Source organism: Mchenga conophoros, linkage group LG4 (assembly GCF_057382185.1).
Source record: "Mchenga conophoros isolate Kocher_MC1m ecotype Shallow Benthic linkage group LG4, M_conophoros_male_GT1.1, whole genome shotgun sequence".
In the NCBI taxonomy this organism is placed as follows: Eukaryota; Metazoa; Chordata; class Actinopteri; order Cichliformes; family Cichlidae; genus Mchenga; species Mchenga conophoros.
Window position 1 is genome coordinate 12,504,556 of NC_140529.1, and position 19,153 is coordinate 12,523,708.

Sequence of the window (19,153 nt, forward strand, 5' to 3'; positions counted from 1 at the left end):
ACTCTCCGTCTCCTCTCTGTCCTCCTCTAGTTTCATGTGAAGGGTTTGTAAAGATCCAGGCTGTGCTGGTGTGAGATCTGCTTATGCTCATGCTGGGGGTTTTTTTTTGTGTGTGGTGCAGTTGGTGTCTGCTGCTGTCTCAGCCCAGTGTTCCTGTCCATCTGGACCTGGGAGGTGGGGGGTGGAGGGTGGGATGGAGCAGTTGCCATAGTTTCAGAAAATAGCAGGAGTAGTTTGAAAACAAAGGCAAAAATTAACTGTGAAACATGCACACACAAAATGAAATGAATCGGGATAAGGTGATGAACTAATTGTTATCAAACTTCTCCAGGACCAGAGCTTTATTATACTCAGGATATAGAAACCGATGTGAACCCCTACCACAATAACAAGCCATATTTCTGAACAAGCTGAAAAGGTGCGCCTGCTACTGTGCTCATGTGATGTTTTATTTATGCTCTCCCCAAATTTCGTAATATCTCATAAGAAAGAGTATGTTTCTATTTTCTGTACCTGATCTCTCTTTTTGTCCTTTTCTTTGTGTTTCTACCAGAAGGATTTGCCACTGCCTCGCAAAAACAGCAGGTGAGTGTTACCTTTGTTTAACCCTTCCTTTCTTCTCTCTATCCTCTCTCTCTACCACCCATCCACTCCCTGGGGAAAGCACAATCTTCTTCATGGACAAAAAAACAATCATACCAAGCTGTGGTACATCTTGTTTATCAAAGCCTCTCTTCCCGAGCGTACATGAGGCTGGGAAGCTCTCTGGGATCACAAGCATGCTTTTCACATTCTGTCTGAAAGCTATGAGGATGCTTCAGTAGTGCTTAGGGTGTGGAGTGTGGATTTCTTGTGTGAAAGAGGAGGATGAGGTCTCCTGAAGTAATGCTGGAGTGTGTGGAAGCCTTATTAGGCCAGTTGGGAGCTCCCGGCGCTATCCATGGTGCTGAAAGCCATGCCGCATTCTCCAACTTATTCCAAATTGTCAAATTTTTGCTATCTGCATAAAGTAGGTACATTTATTAAGTATTTGGTTGAAATATTATACTGTTTAATGGACTACAGTTAAAGAGCCAAAGATTTTCATTCAAGGGTGGTTTACCAGTGACGAGTGACCTGTTTGAGAAAACGGTCACTGGAGACACAAATTACTTTTGGGCTTGCGTCAGGAAGGGTATCCGATGTAAAGGTCTGGCAAATCAAATATGCAGGGCTACCTGCTGTGGCAAACCCCTGTGAGAAGGGAGCAGCTCAAAGTTGTTATGTGACAGAAACATAAAAAAAAAATAGTTAATACAAGTTTAAGCATTGTGCTGATGATTTTTTTTCCGGACAGGTCCTGTCACGGCGGGGTGCGCCGATGTGTGCGGAAACAGGACCCAAAAGCAGATGATGACGAGGAATAGTAATGATTAACAGAAAAGTGAACCTTTATTGCGATGACGGCAGGAAATGAACCAAGAGACCAAAGCAAACAGGCAAAACACTAAGAAACAAAACACTGAGCTGGCAAAACACTAAGAAACAAAACACTAAAGGTACTAAGACCAAAAACTATAACTATGACCGAGGTGGAAAATAAACAGGCTAAGACTATGACTATGACTGTAACTCTGGTGAGAATAAACAGACGAACTGACAATGGCATGAAGAAAACAAAAGGCTTAAATACAGACATGAGGTGATCAGGGGAAGTGGCGACACATGGGGGAAAACAGCTGACAGACATAAACCTAATGACAGGACCAGGAGAGGAAAGCTAAATACAATGAACAAAGAACACATGACATTGTCAGAATAAAACAGGAAATGACAACACAACTTAACAGACCTAATACGTGATGAAATAAATAGAAAACCCCAAAACATAGAAAACCCAGGAACAATAACTGCCTAAACTAAAGGCAAATAGGAAATAACACAAACTAATAACATATCAAAAAATACAAAGAAAACTCAGAGTGCTGGGTCGGAGACCCAGCCTGTGACAGGTCCAGACTACCCTTTCCTTGTGAGAAGTGTGGAGTAGTCTCCACACTTTTTGAAGGTTCAAAGTTTTTCTTGATTCATTGGCTTCTTTTTCACACACTGTCAGTCCAGTTCTTGTATCTGACCATTTTTAGGAGATTTTAGAAGAAGTTTGTTAAGTAACTAATAAACATCACAGACAATTTAGCAGATAATCTATTTTAAAGCCATTTTGTCACAACTTGTCATAAAAGCACATAATTTGTTTCTATTTCTTTCTTAGTTGAATATATAAAATATGCTGAAGATAACACAGCTCTGCAGGCATAAAATAGTATTTCTGCACCAGCAAGCTGGTTCCCAAAATGCTAATAGCCAAGAACTTTCCATATCCAAGCATGGGATGCAGTGTGTCCTTAAAAAAATCTGAGGAAACTGGACAAATAGAGTGGAAAAGAAGTGACAGGCCAAAAAAACTAAACGAATAGTGTCTGGAAGTCATGTCCTTAAGAAATAGGAACAAATCTAGCACAGGACTGGAGAGATACTTCAGTTGATCCATCTTCTGTTCAATGAAGTATCATCAGAAATGATCCTAGTATAAAGGTAGAATGGCTGTCAAAAGCCATTTTTAAGAAAGGAAAATAGGAAGAAAGGGCTTAGATTTGGCAAATTACACAACAACTGGATGGAAAATCAGTGACAGCTGGTCTGATGAATCCACATTTGGTTAAAATCATTGTCAGTATATACAGAGGAAGTCAGGATGATAGAGGCTCCGTCATGGTTTGGGGCTGCATTTCAGTAAGTTGTGTTGGAAGATCTTCTCAAAACTGATGAAATTTTGAATGGAGAAAAGTGATGAAAAATGATCCAACATGCAGCACCATTAGTGTCTGATTGGCAACAGCTTCATCTTTCAGTATGACAGTGATCCCAAACACACACTGCCAATACAGTAAAAGCATACTTAGACAGAGAAACACCAAGAGCACAAAACACAACACAATCAGTCACTGGACCATCCAACTGTATTTGTGTTGTTGGTGCTTTTTAGTGTATTTTTGATTAATTTAAGTGTCTGATAGATAACATAGCTTGCTTTCCCAGTAGCAGACATATTTGGGCCTGTGGTGAATGTTTACGTGGGCAAGCCAGAAAGTCATGAGTCATGCTTGACACACAGCAAGGCAGGTTCTGGGTGGGGCAGATTTGGCCCAAATGTCACAACATACTTGACATCTGTCCCTCGTATTGTAAGCTGGCAGCTGAGTTGCGGCAGCCAGACTCAAGCTGAGTCAACACCATCAGTCAAGGCCATATGTGGCTCATAGAAAACTGCAGATGTGGGTCACATTTTTGCCAAGAGTCTGTCCAAGAAGTCTGTGTTTCGGTTTTGCTGAATAAAATTCTGGTTTGTAATTTTTTTGTATTACATAAATAATTAGAAGGTGTTCGTGTCTGTATAGCACACCTGTGCATTTTTATGTGTGTCTTACTGAAGTTTGTACTAGCTGATGAGTTAGCAGGCTAGCTTTAACTAAAAACCAAAACAAAGAGAAATAGAAAACTATAAATCTTTAAAATGAGAAACCACAAACCAGTGGGTGCTATCACCGTGGTTACATCATCTTTTATGTATTGTCGCACTGACCTGTCAACAGTCTCTTGTGCCCACTCCCATCTACACTCAAGCCATCCCAAGTCACCATGGGTAATCACACATGAAATGATGGCAGGGATCTGTTTGTTTCCAGACCATTTTCTTCAACCATCTCATCTTTTCCACCTCCTCTCCCTTATTTTACCATCTGAATTCAGTCTGTCACTGTCTCCTCTGCATCACATCCCATTTGCCTCTGCAGGACACCACCAACCCACTATGTATTATAGATGAGCTCACTGGAGTTGGCTTCAAATTCAATCTGCCTACTGCAACCATTCATGGGTAAACACAGCCATTGATAGTTTGTGTGTGTGTATGCACGTCTGGCATACTACATCAACATTAGCTCCGCTTTTTGATCCCATTCAAATTGTTTTTTTACTTATGTAACTGTCCACATGTCCTTGTCCTTTGGTCATTTCTTTAGTCGCTGCTGAGATAAATTAACCTGCCTGTACTCTCCTTCCTTCATTCATGGAATAAACAGCCTGCAGTTAAAGCTTTTAATTTCGCATCGACTTCAGAGGAAAACACAAAACAGAAGCACAAGTAACTCATAAAACCACATTGTGTACTATGGCACCTCAGCCTTGAGAAAATGACCCATAATCCCCTGCCGCCTTTTGTTGTTCCTTTCTAAAAGAGAGACCCACCCTTCCTCCCTGCATCCCTCCCTCTGTGCTGTGCTCCCTCTCTCTCTCCCTCTCTCTCTCCTTTGGTTCTCTTGCACACTTGCCCAGACACACAGACACCAGCGCACCTCTAAAGGTGGTGGGAGCCACAGTATGCGTTGCATTGCGATAGCATTTTGCCAGAGACCTGCTGCTTTCTGACTTCTCATCGCCCAGCTTTCAACTACACCGAAATACAAGCAATATGTTCCGACGCACTAAAAGGTACACCGAGAGGCTCGAGACAGAGCAGAGACGATTCAGTTTCTGTGATGTAGGGTGTGGTAGGACCGGCTATCTGTTTAATCTCCTGATCCTCTGTCCTTTTTCCTCTTTCCTACAGTTTCTGCAGTATACAGATAACCTCTACTCTGATTTAAAAACTGCTCTTACTGAAGGTAGCCTGCATGGAGTTCAGTTTATAAAATTTTGCCATTAGAGGCAATGTAAAAATTAAAAGTTGCATGAGATGCTTTTATGGTTTGCTGTTAAAGTGATAATCAGTCCAATTAATTTAATGCTGAACCATCTAAAACGATCCAGCTGCTTCAGCGGAGACCTGACACATGCGTTCACTTTTTTATCTGTGCCTTTTGAGGAAAAGCTAGTAGTGAAATATTATTATTAAAAAATAATAATGCATCTGTCTTCTTGTTGGGGATGGCCAAAGCATCACGGATCTACTGAAAATGAAAAGTTAGTAAGAATCCTGACTCTTGACATCTTGACATATATATTGTATATAAGGCCCTCACTAAAGATTTAGACCCTGGCAAAAGATAAGTTGAAAAGTTGCATCAGTGACTCATCACAGTGACATTTCTAGAAGCACAGCAAGTAGACCGATTCACATTTGAAGTAATCAGTCAATAATTATATGAGCCAAAAATGAGTCAAGCAGAACCCTACGTTTAAAATGGATTTTTATAGACTGTGATTCACCGATGCTGAGGTATTTCTCTGGACTTGGATGACTGGGTTGGTTATTTGGGGAAAGTGTTCTTTGTAAGATATTGACTTCCTGTCAGGCGTTTTTACTTTCATTTCAGCTGCAATTATATTGTGAAACACAGCAGCTGAAAAGTGCAACTATAAAGAATAATGTCATTATCACATTTTCTGAATTAATAGTCCGAGCCCATAATACAACTCGTGCTTAATAGATACTTTTAATCACTCCATTGTCAACAACCTGACAAAGTGAGGTGACATTTGGGCACTGGGGGTTTTCTCTTTAGTAACAGCAGCAGTGGAGGTCATACTGACTCGCTTAGTGATTTTATTCTCCATTCCTGATCAGGGATTAAAATAGCTTCTATTACAGAAGAGAATAGACTCTTGCTATGGCCCACCTGAGCCCAGACGCACAGGCAGACAGATGGGAATATGCCAAAGTCTCGCCATTTTAGTATCTGCCACACTCCTGCAGTGATACTGAAGCCTAGCGCGTGGATTTAGTTAGTGAAGAATGATCGGAACACGACACTTTTAAACACTTCCCTTAAAAACATATTTCTGAGGGACTAAAGCAACGAGATACGGAAAGAAAATCCCAGTCAGCAAAGACGGAAGAAAGGCATTGGGTGATTAAGACAAGGAAAGTGATGGAAGTTGAAAAAGAAAGAGGTTGTGTAAGAGGTGAAAGGGGGAGAGACTGAGATAGCATGCAGGGCCCTGGGGTGATATCTGTGTCTGCTCGTCCATTAGGGACCAGCTCACTAAGGTTACGTGAGCGCGTTAGAGATTCATACTAGCTTTGACTGTCCTCTCTCACTCGCTCTTTATTTCTTTTCCATCTCCCTGTCATGCACTTATTCTGGTCGTACATGGGGCATGTTAAGTAAGGAAAAAACAGTTTCTTCAGATTGAAATTTTGGTTTTTCTTTATTCACGTGTGTATAAGTGTACTTGAATGGCTGAATTTGTGGGGACCTGCATTTTAGACCTTGGAAGTGGGGACATTTTTGGAAAGTGAGGACATTTTGGCCCGTGCTTACTTTCTGACACATCTTAAATAATAATAAACAAAGTTTATGTGCATGTGTTGTTCTCATGTCATGGGGACGTGAGAATATGTGTTGGTTGCATTAGGGGACCTGACTTCTTTGTGTAATGATAAAGGCCCTGTAATGTAAAGCGGTGTGGTGTGATAGTCGATTTATATTCTTTTTATGTAGTACACTTATGTATACTTACTTGTGCAGTGCATGAATTGTAACAATGTATTGTTCTCTCTACTCAGTGATGGTAATAGTGCCCGTAACATTTGACTGCTAGACACAGCGTTTTGGGAACATAGGTTAAGTGGGTGATTTTTAGGATGTCAGGAGTCAGGATGCTTTCTCTACAGCTAAACCCCTTCCCCACATGGGAAATGTCCAACCATAATATAACTGCCATATGCAGACATAGCAGATCTCTCAAGGTTTCTGTAAAATTTCTTTTCCTGCCCCCAAAGATGAAGAATCTACGGTTTGAAGTATTCTCATATAAAAGGTCTCCATTACTTTTATTACTGTCCTGACATATGTAGTGTAGCAAGACCCAGTGTTACAGGCATCAGGCGCTAGAGGTCAGAGAGAAATGAGTGGAGACGATGTGCAGTAATTGGTGAGTGTTGTGCATGTTTACCTCGGGTGCTGTGGCTCAGGTGCTCTCACAAACAGAAAGACATAATCACACCCGGTGCATGTGCGTCCACATTACACAGCTTTGAGACACACACATATTGTGTCCTCTCCACACACCACCATGCTGCCAGCTATACCCCCATCTTCTCCTCATAAACACGTCTCCTCTGTAACTAAATAAACCATTACGCGTCACTTAACCAATTATGTGCAAACCAAAGGAGGTCCGTGGGAGGCTGAGGCACCTGGGTCTGACTGTAGCGTGCGTCCTACTAAGTGATGCAGTTTGCCCCCAAGAGGAACCTAAAGTTCAATACCTACAAGCTCATACAAGTATATCTCCTATTAAGCCCTGCTTTCAGTGAAGGGCACTCTTTCCTTTAGTGTTAGAGTAATGGGACTCTTACAGCCTTTGATCCTCTTCCTCCTCAACTGTCTCCCTCTCAGGGCTCCTCTTACAGAAATCTTGCTTGATAGATCCTGCTCCTGTCTGCTGCTCTGTACTACTGCAGACTGACAAGAAAAGATTTGAACCTGTTAGAGTAAACAAAACAAAAAAAAAAATATAAGAGTGTTTCATCCTTGCTGATGGGCTTTGAATTCCTCTCAGGGAGCTTTGGGACCCCGGAGAGCCGAGGAAAACCGGAAATGGAAAAAAAAAGGAAAAATAAGAATGATGGTGTCTGTTTGACTTTTCTCTTGGCCATGGTGCATTCAATGAGGCAGTGCTTTTGACATTTAGCACAATGCTTGGTGTAGCTGAGTGGAGATTTGATGGAGCCGCGTGAGGACAGTATTTTGCCCCAGGCTGTCTCCATGACCATTTTACTGTCTGTCCTTGCCTTTTTACTGCTGGTCATGTGGCCAAATTGACAATACTGCCAGACCTACCTACTTACAGTTTAGATGGAGGAAAACGATCAATACACTCTGTCCATATCCTGCACAAAACCCACTCTATCTACTGTATTTAATAAAGCCTGATGTCATACCCTAATCTTACTGCAGAGATAATAGGATTAATTGCTTACTCAGCTAAATGAATCACGATTAATGGTAACTTAATACCACTTTCCTAGCTCCTTGTTGTGGGAATTTTCCTTCTTCTGTCTGATTTTCACGAGTCCCCTTGGACCCAATGGTGGTTTTCCAGTCATAATTTAGTAACTATATAAAGTCATAGAATGTCTTACAACTTTTCCATAGCAATTAACAAAAGAACATAAATTATAAGGACTGGATTTAACTGTATGTGTATCTGCTCTAACACAGGCAGGATCTCAGTCACTGTCTAAATAGGGGAGGATTCACAATCTCAGTTTCCTGTTTCGTAGCTTGGTTAGTGAAGTTTGAAGCCTTGAGTTAAGTGTTTTGACTGTTTCCATTATTCATTTTCTTTAAACAGACATTACATGCAAGGGTGGCTGTAAATGCACGCTCACATAGTAGCAGTAAGTCAGACACAAGGGAGCTCCAGTTTAAAGCATGCCCTCCTCTACAGTGTTTGATTTTTCTGTCTAAGACTTTATTATTTACTCAGGCCATAAACATATGAGGGACATGTTGGATTGAAATAGTAGATATAGTTTGATTTTAAGGTTTTTTATGCTGCTTTAAATGTAGAAAAATGCCTTTCTATAAAGACGGACCAGTCAGGATTGACATAAGCGATATGAGAACAATCGCTTTGAGTCACCATAACAAGCTGCTTGTTTTATAGGCTGACATGCATCAGCAGAAGGCTAGTTTTATGGGGAAAATAGATTACCCTGTCACAAAACTATGTTTATCTGGTTAAAATTCGTTCAGAGCACTGGTATGAATTTTGTGCTTTTTGTGTCTACTTTTGGCTTCTCTTGTCTGGAAGCAGATGATATATTATACATGATATATGAAATATTAGCTGTTTAGTGATGAGAGAAGTGCACTATAGCTGTAAAGCAGCATTAATAGGGAGTGACGCGGCTCTCTGTAGATTAGCTTTGAAGACCAAAAACCTGCTGTTTCACCCTCCTTTGGCACAGATTCAGCCGAGTCATTTATCACGAATCATTTGTTAGCAGCAGCCAGACGAAGAAGCTTTAAGAGTTACTCAGTGAGATTTTGTATTTCGATAGAGAGATCACCTCCCAGATGTTGTAATCATTTTATATTTGCTTGTATGTGTAACCCGGCCATAAATTACATATTGTTATAATTACACAAATTTTATTTTCCAGTTTATACCTGATTTTTAGGACCTTCAAGCCTGTAGTTATGTTCTTTATCAGTTGGAGCCCCTCATCATTGTTCTTCTTCTTCTTTGGTGCAACCCTATAAATACAGTGTACCCTTTTGGTCTCTACCCTTTTCTACAATTCCCCTGTGGAAGAGGTTGGTGTCATTTCTTTCCAGACACTGTACAACACACATATAATGTATATTTAGCCACCATGATATTTCTGATTGTGTGTCTTTAGTTCAATTATTGTCATCATTGTGCCTGTTTTTGTTAGATGTTAGAAATGTGTAGGCGCCATTAATGCTAGCATGAATATATAATTCTGGCTAGCTTGGGAGTTGTGGTGGGTTGAGCTAATCCTCTCCCCCACTGTTTGTATTTGGTCAGAGGAGCTGGAGCGAGCAAATTATTTACTTGGAGGTCTTTCTTTCTTTTACCTTTCTTTGTCAGGTATGTCTGAGTTTTTTTTAATCTTATGTCAAATATCTTCCATGTAAGTTCGTACTTCATGTTTAATGTAAAAATAAATGCAGCCCTTTTCTACAATTCCCCTGTGGGAGAGGAGCTGGAGTGAGCTAGTTATTTACTTGGAGGTCTTTCTTTCTTTTACCTTTCTTTGTCAGACACAATGCAGAAACACACCGGTTACATATGGTTTGGTTGTATGTATGACATTTTTATTCATTTTTTACATTTACTTTATATTTTTGTGGTGAGGTTGTGGTTCTCTTCCCTGAGTTATCCCCCACCTCATAGTGCTGCGGAAAAAGTTACAGAGCTCTTTCTGTTTCATCATTTTCATTCCAACCATTTTAGGAAGGCCACTTTTATTACTAAGTCCCTATTGCTTAATTTCCTTTTACAGCTTACTTCTTTGTTTGCCCAGACTCTTATTTCACTCTCCCTCCCTTCACCATAAAGCAGTGAACTTCAGTGGCTTTTCCCCCCCTTTTCTTCTTCCTCTCTGTGGTCCCGACTTGGTCTTATCTTATATCTCTCTGCTGCAGGCTGCGTAGCAACAACCCATCATGTGACCATGACTCCCTCCTCTCCACCACATTCCCTCTAGAGTTATAAAGCTACAACCTCAGTAACTTAGTAACAGAAATCTGAATCTTCATTTGTCTTAAGCCATTAAATGGTTCATAAAGAAAAATAAAATGTCATCATCCCATTTCCTCCTTTTCTCTGAATCATCCCTTCATTATTTACCTCCTAATGCTCTAAAGGTTAGCTCTCCCTAGCGCTTCATCAGCAATACATTCCTCTACCACTTAAATCCTGACTTTTCTGGACTGTCTTCTTCTTCACCAGCGCCTCAGATCTGCTTCTATTTAACATTTGTAGAATCTCTTGCGAATGGTGTGGTTTCATCAATATGAAGCAGCGGTGGATAGCGAGTGTTTGTTTGTTTGGTTTTGTCACACTCTATTCTGTATGATCTGCTCACAATGTTCCTCACGTGCTCTGTTCATGCTACGAATATATGTCGACTGTGTATGTGTGTGTGTAAAATGGTTTAAAAAAACTGGGTCATATCTACCATGTGTGTGGGTAATGAGCACCCCTGTGAGCCCTTTCAACCCTCCCTGCATCTAACTCTTGTTTTTCTTCTATTGAATTTGCAGTCAACTCGTTTCCCGAGGCGTTCCCTTTCCCTTATTTTACTTTAATGTCATGCTTGTTCCAGCTAGCCCCTCCATCTCTCTCTCTCTCGCTCTGTGCATCTCCTTTCTTGCTGCAGCATCCATTCCTTAACCACCCCCTCCCCTCCACCCTCTCTTGAGCCACTGGCTAGTGCAGCCCATATTTGCTAAGTGTATTGGAGTGCACCTCACCCTTTCCTCCCACCCCTCTTTGATCCTGATTGACCATCCAGGAATGGGAAAAAAAGCCTCTGTTTTCTGCATAAGCAATGCCACAAAACAGAATCGCTGGATGTGTATTAAATAAGGTTCTGCATGCTTAAAGCATTTATTTCATGAACTCTACCAGAAGAAGCTCAAGGCCAAGTGCTGTGTGTTTACACCCAGCCTCCATTGATTTCCTGCAGCACTGAGAATTCATTAACCATGTGCAGTCCTGCTGCCGAGTTTGTCTTTATATTAATCTTGTAGCAATCATCTTAATGAAAGCCTGAAACTATAATCATACACTGGGTTTGACTTAAAATACATGCATGCACTCGCTGAGATGGTCCCTTGCTGGGATCAGCTCAAGGTCACGGTGTGTGTCACAGCGAGAGCTTTAATGTGATTATCGAGATACAATCAGTCCAGGTTAGAAAGTGTGAAATGGCAAAATAGCGGTTATCAATTCAGTCTATTGGCATATGTGATCAATATCCGAGAAGCTACTTACACAGCTGATCGATCAGCATTCAGGTAATGAAAACAGATAGGTGAGATAAGATGGAGCTTGCTCAGAAATGTGAGCCTTTTACATTACTCTACAGAGACATATCGCAGAGTCACCATCAGACTTAACTAAACTGAATGAATATAAATATGTTTATTCAAGATGAGCAAATAATGTATTCTGCAAAGTCACTGTAGCAGTGGAAGGATGCCTGATGTCAGCAGATCCACTTAGGAATGTGGAGAGTGTCACCAGGAATGGACAAACATGCAGTCACAGCTCCTTATCGTTAATTCTGCGCAGGTTAGGCTTGGCTTTACATAAAAGTCCAACACTGAAAACTGTCACTTGACAGCTTGACAGTAGATGGAAATTTATGAGTTCAAATCAAGGCAGCTTTTTAGATTTATATCAGTCTGCTATCTGCTAGCAAAATGAGCCTGCCCTTCATCCAAATGACCTTAAACCCGACACTCCAATCACTCAGGTTTCCCAGCAGTACACACACCAAGTTTATTGTGGATGAAATGAATGGTCGTTCATTGGCCATATAACATAAGTGAGATTGGATTTTCTATAAAATTAGCCCAGACCTCCTCCCACTGCATGCACTGCCTCCATAAAGTTGTGTACCAAAATAAATACGATTGTAATTTGTATTCATAAACACATTAGCAAAGATAAAGCTTCTATTTTATTTAATCATTCAGTATGGTTGGGTGATAATATTCCTAGGGTTTGGAGGGCTTTCACATAGTGTGTTTTTTGGGTTGGTTGTGCAGATGTTAAAGCTTCCTCTTGCATAGACTCACAGAAAGTGCTGGAACCTTCCTGTTACCTATTGTATACCTATGGTTATCTATTACAGTAAGTAATAGGTTTGGACCAACCTATACAGCAAGGATAATAATAACTATAGTGCCACACTACAGTATCACTTTATTGTCAGTGACATTAATGCAACTGAAACGAATCATGGGTCTGATTTTTGTACAAATATAGTGGTTCAACTTTACATTTATTTTGGGGTGATTAGGGCTGAATTAAGGCCCTCTGGTTCTCCATCTTGAGTGTACTATTCATATAACCCAGCAAATCAGAAAAGATGGAAGTTGGATGGATGCATGGATGGAAATCGATCACTAAGTGTTGTGACCAGAAAAGATACTGTCACAGTCATGTGTGACCTCATTCTGACATCACCAGTTATCAGATATGACATCATTTATGTTTATAAATAAACTGCAATGAATGATTTCATCAATAATGAAAACTGGAAAAATTCTAAAGTCATTCTGAGTCTGTGACCCTGCTAATGCTGCTTTATTAAGGTGCTGTTTTTGCTTTATATATTTATATCACACTTATATCTGCATATATATGTGTGTGTGTGTGAGAGAGAGAGAGAGAGGGGGGGAGAAGAGGTGACACCTCTCCTCCTCACATGTGACCCCATGTGACAGCGGGCTGAAAGGGAAGAGAGGGGAGACCAGCTCTCCTCTTTATCTGGCAGCAGCAGAGATGAGATGGTGCTGCTTGCGTTTTATTCCCAGTTGTATTTATTTGCATTTATTCATGCCCCATGCTCATGCCACCTTGAAAAGCACATTGCTTTTTTTTTTTGTTTGTTTGGTTTGTGTTTGTCAAAATTAAATTACTCTGCTCCGGTGTGATTGTGACAAAGTAAGTGGATCTAGTGAAAGCAAACAACTTGCTCTGTTTACTGCCTAATGGCAGAGTTAGAGATAATGATATCATGTGTGACATGAGGAACCCACAGGCAGGTTTGAAATGAGTCAGTGTGGTAGTGACTGCTATTAAGAGACCCGTAGTAAACTGAGGTCATAAAAGTGGACATTTTTGCAGTATTTCTCTCTCCAGTTTAAAAAAATTTTTTTTTTTAGAAATATCACCTAAATCCTCTCTTCTTATCCTGCTTGTTGCCTCTCTCTCTCTCTCTCTCTCTCTCTCTTCCAACTTTGGCAATCCCTCCCTCTCTCTCTCTCCTCCTTTCTTATCTTAGCTGAGGGGAGGCAGACAGGGATGGATGGCTGAGGAAATTGAATTCTCTGTATCGCCGTCGCGCCCCTGCAGTGAGCTGCTTCACGTGTCCGCCTCTCTTCCATCCACACTTACAGCTGTGCATGCATATATTTATGCACAGACACAGTGCTTAGTCACAACTCTGTTGTGGTAATGTGGATGTGAGTACATTTACATCTTCTTTTTCTCAACAGCTGTCGTACAAGCAACAGAAAAAGTCTGATCCTGACGACCACGTCCCCCACGCTCCCTCGGCCTCACTCCCCTCTGCCCCTCCCTGGACACCTCGGTATGTACAACAAAAGCCCTAACGCCTCCCCTGTGAGCTTGATTTTAATTGATTTTGATCAAAAATATAGGTGAAGATATTCCGACCTCTCAAAAAAGGGTTATTCTACTGGTTCATCATGTGTTTACAGTTTCTTAGTTTTATTCTTTTTCACTTCACTGCAGAGAGTTAGAAGATCGATCCCTCTCTCATGTCTGTATGGTTAAAATTAAGTTAGAGCTAGTAACAGGATAGCTTAGCTTAATATAAAGTCCACTTAAGGCCAGCGCCAAAAGCAAGTCAGTTGTCAAAGTCTTCTGTGTTAACATGTCCAGCTTTACAGAAGAAATAAGAATGAATAATTCCTGCTACTGTTTGTGGTTTAAAACGAAGAAATAATTATTGTTTTTGTGTCTGCATGCTACTCCCATTTAATTTATGCATCTTGCTAACTAAGCTTGCTAGCATTAGCTCATAATTTTATCACTCATCCGTGTCATCTAAATTTACTTTAAAAAAACAAACAGACAGATATGAAGGCCAAAACTGGTAATGTTCAGACATCAAAACTCGATTTTATAAATTAATGTTGATGTCACTGAGCTTATGTCTACTTTTTATATACAGTCAATAGGTGAAATGATTAGCCTTTGAAGTTGTCATGGTAATTTTACATGGAGGGTGAAATCAAGCCCATTTTACGGTGGCCCTGAGAGGCCAAACGGACTGCAACTTAAGAAAACACCAACAATAAGAAAAACGCTTCAAAAGCACATAAAACACAACGGAAATAGGAAAAAACAGATTTCCAAAGGCACTAGGGAAGTGTTTCTGGGGAGACAATAACCCGACAGACCAGTTGCAGGAACCCAAAACAAGCTAGATGTGTTTTATCATGATTCATATAATACTGATGACGGATTTTTTAGGCTAATAGTTAGGCTAACACATCCTGTGTTTTCTTTTTTCCTATTTCTGTTGTGTTTTGTGTGCTTTTGCAGCGTTTTTCTTATTGCTGGTGTTTTCTTAAGTTGCAGTCCGTTTGGCCTCTCAGGGCCAACGTACCATTTTGATCTTCAGTGTCTCAGATCAATTAACTTCCACTTGGTGTCAGTGTAAAGAAGTTACACATTTAATTCTCTAGACGAGTTGTTTCCTTATGTTTTCCGTCTTCATGGGAAACTAAACACGTCATCATAGCAAGAAAACAACAAAAAGCAGTATATTTCCAACAATGATCTCAAAGTTTACTGAGCTGAATGTGAAAACACAGCTCCCATATGAGGTTGATTCTGTTTTTGTCTGAAATATTTTTGAAATTTGGATATATATGTAACTCGCATTTGTTCCCTGTCGAGTTTCACTAAAGATCAAAGATAGGCCCTTAGGTTTAAGAAAAAAATCTTAGTTTACATTAAGTTTTAAATCGGTTTACTCCTAAAAGCGTTGCCTACTTATTATGAGTAGTTGTGCTGTGATATTGAACTAAAGGAGCAGTGGGAGACAGCTCTGCGTCTGCACCTCACAGCACGTCACTGGATTTCCTGTTGGGACTTGGCCACAGGATAAAAGGCACAGTGGCATGACATACTACCACTTTGACCTTCTCCTACACTCGTGCCGTTCTTTTGTGTCTCATTCTCAATGCATGTCTTGTTGTCCCACCAGGAAGCAGCCCACTGGACAGCCCACGAAACTTCTCTCCCAGCAACCCAGCCCACTTCTCATTCGCCTCCTCCAGAAGGTGACTGCTTCCCGGCACTGCAGACTACACACTGACTGTGATTGCACCTGTTTACTCTCGGCCATATTTGCACAAGAGGTGTGAGAGGGATAGAAAGTGAGATAGAGACAGATAAGAAGAGTCGGTGTGAGGCAAAGGTCACAGAGGGGAGAGACACCGAGCAGGTGTGAGCTCCAGTGGAACAAGAGGTGCAGATGTGTTGTTGAGAGAGATCTCACACATTCTGGAGAGCCTCTCGCTGCACTCGCAGGTTCTCACAGCGTAACAGGGTGACTCATGTATGACAGGGCCAGGCCATTACATTCACAGCTCCTCTCTGTTTAGTCACGCTTGTTGCCTGTGTCACACATCTACATCTGTTCATGTTAATAGATTTTAGATTTAGGCCTTCACGTGGTTGCTTTTGTCTTTAGGCTAAAGACAGCGTGTAACAATATTATAAACACTAGTTCACTTCAAACACAACAGTTTAGAGAAGAAGGCCCTTTTTTTCTCGGGAGGCGCAGGTCCAGAAAATAAGTTGTTTGGCCTTGAGCCATGAAACAACGGCTGCATCCATGTAGTCACATTCAGAAATCTTATGGCAGGTTATAAGAGGATTAGAAGCAGATTCATGGCATCACGTTTCATTTTAATGCTCAAATGTCTGCATGCTTTTAGTCACGAATCACATCGTCCTACAGAAAAATACTTTAAGTGGATCATGTTCACTACAGTCTGTAATTTGATACTGCTTTTTGTGGTAATTTGTTTTTGCCATAAGCTTCAAAAATAGTTGTTAATTTTGAAAATATGTCTTCAACTGTAGCTCTCTAATCTGCATTGTGTGAAAAGCGTTAGATGTATTCTATGGTTGTAAGTATTATCTGGTAATATGTATAAATATTTAATATCAAAATGCTAACTATGTATTGTAGTGCACTGAGTGAACTATTAAACCTGTGAGCTGTGAGTTGTCCCAGAGTGGGAAGTGACAATAGTAATAATACTACATTTTATTTATAGGCCCCTTTCGAGTCCCTCAATGTCGCCTCATATTGGTGCAGTAATTTAAACTTGCATACACAAGAAACAAACAAAAACACAGATTAAAACTGATCAGGATAACAATGGGCTACAATGCTGTTTAATTATGTTATAATGAAGGGTGTGAAGTCTGAATGTGAAGATGGGTTTTGAAATGTGATTTAAAAATAGAAGGAGAGTTTATGCTCCTGAGATCAGGTATTTCAAAGTCTTGGAGTAGAGCAGCTACAGGCTGTCAGGCCCCATGGTGGACAGTCCAGGTTATTATAGCTAACTAAAACTTCACTAAAAACTAACACTAGTTATGGGGGAAAATGTAGTTAGCTGAAATTAAAATAAAAATGTGACTTTTGAAAAAATATAAACTAGCTAACTATTTTATGAACTTGGAGAACTATCCATCCATCCAGGGTCGCGGGGGGAGCTGGAGCCTATCCCAGCAGTGATAGGGCGAGAGGCGGGGTACACCCTGGACTGGTTCACCAGACAACCATTTGCACTCAAATTCACTATGGGCAATGGGCAATTTAGATTGATCAATTAACCTGTCCCCACTAACTGCATGTATTTGGACTGTGGGAGGAAGCCAAAGACTTGAAGAACTAACTAAACTAAAATAATAACTAAAATATTAAAAAGTATCCTTAGTTTTAGTATTTGTTAATTTGCTAAAAATATGTAAATACAGCTTGCCTGATGAGGCTTTGATGGATGTATTTATTCCAACTTTGGACGTCTGCACTAACGTTCCTAGATCTTAGACATTTTCAAAAAACCTAAACCGAAGCGAGCTAACCCACTCTGGACGCTAACTCAAACTTAACTGAATACAGAACAAAAAGAAATGAAATAAAAGTAGAAAATATGAAACTATAATAACTCGGGGATCGATGCAGACAGGGGGTGTAGCTGGGATTTAGGTGCAGCATTTACAAGATGCACTTTTTATGGCTGCATTTATGCTACAGGCAGACACGAGTTAAGTGCTTGAGCTCGCTCTCAGGGTTTGCTTCGTTTCCACAACTTTAAACAGCAGGTGCTCATACCATAGACAATCAGCCACTTTTATCTTTTCATAAAGGGGAGCTGTCACGCTCATTTCCAGTTGCATATTTTCCTTCTTACACCCTACTTGAATAGCTTTTTATTATTCATAGGTCAAAACAATCCTTATTTACCTTACACTAAATACAACGCCTCACGTCATCCACTGTGTTTCCTTTTTGTGTGCTTTATACATCGTTATTATTGCACTGGCCATTAACTAGCTAACTTCCTAAACACAAAAGAACTTTAAAGGAGAATTTTGAAATCCATACAAGTATGAAAAGGCAGCAATGATGAGACTCTGCTGAAGCTTGAAAGGTGTGTTTAAGAGAAGCTAGAGTGACTACAGCTGTGTTTATGAATAATGATCAGGTAATAGTATGTATGTATTAAAAACAACGAGGCTCCATCCACACTCTCGTGTTCAAACAGCAGAGATGTATGTAGGCGGCCAATTAGGCTGTTATTTACTTCCGTCTCTCTCTCATGTTGGAAGTCGAGGCTCCTATAAAGCCTCTGTCCTTATTTATCAGATCTGTCTGCCTGCCTCTCACTGTGAATCTGAGTTACAGAGTCACAATGCAACTCACTAGAACATGATTTTCTTCAGCTGAATTAAAACTTCTCTTTGTAGTTAATGAAATTAGGTTAGCTGGGCTTTCAGGTTCATTATCTTGATTTTTGTCAAATCAATAATAAACAACAGAGAAGCTTATGTGATATTGATTTTATAGCACTACAGTGCAGTGGGTATTAAATGAAGTGCAATTTGTGTTTGCCATTCTGTAGGGCCGATGGACGACGATGGTCTTTAGCGTCGTTGCCCTCTTCTGGATATGGTACCAACACTCCCAGCTCCACGGTAAAATATACATCACCACTTTTTCACTGTATTGATCATAAACGTGTGTGTAGGGGAGCAGCTATGCTAGAGCGTATTTTTGCAGTTATGCGTATGCGAACAACTTAATTTAAGCAATCCTTTCAGTTGCCAGTCAAAAAATACACTAGTTAAAACCAACATAGTCGAATTTAAAGCGTAGACGAGGAGCAATATTTGCAGGACGTTGCCTCTCAGCACGAGTCACGATAATTTAGAATGTAAAACAGTCAAAAGTATTGGATATCCATAAGAAGTCATATAGCTTCACTATAAAACTAAGGTCACGAAACTCCAAGTAAAACATCGCTGAAGCAATTTGCACTCCTAGTCTACTGTATGAAAAACTCTGTAAATATGCCCCATTATATAGCGTTAAATAAAATTCATTTGATAACTTATTTCTAAGTATTTGGAACATGAAGAGTACCAACATTATCTTTGAAGGCTCCTTTTACATCACAATTTGGTTGTAACCCCAAAAGCATTAGCTTAAATGTAAATTGTTGGCTGCTGGGTTACTGTGTAGCTAATAAACTTTTGATATAACTTATAAGTAGCTAATAATTAATGGGTTGATTAGCACTGATTAGTCTGTTTATACCAAATCTGTTTGTTTTCCCTCTATGAA

At 40.3% G+C, this 19,153-nt stretch overlaps 1 protein-coding gene across 3 annotated transcripts in view; it reads left to right on the plus strand.

The window, feature by feature from the left end:
- Positions 1-19,153, plus strand: part of LOC146575613 (microtubule-associated serine/threonine-protein kinase 1-like) — a 52,752-nt gene that overhangs the window by 8,503 nt on the left and 25,096 nt on the right. Inside the window, exons 2-5 of one of the 3 annotated variants that reach the window (XM_085270377.1) lie at positions 554-585; positions 13,752-13,846; positions 15,494-15,569; positions 18,432-18,504. In XM_085270377.1, coding sequence (XP_085126503.1) covers positions 554-585; positions 13,752-13,846; positions 15,494-15,569; positions 18,432-18,504 — 276 coding nt within the window. Of the gene's footprint in view, positions 1-553; positions 586-4,405; positions 4,531-13,751; positions 13,847-15,493; positions 15,570-18,431; positions 18,505-19,153 lie in introns of those variants that run through there. The other 2 variants (XM_085270378.1, XM_085270379.1) reach the window with 2 other exon arrangements.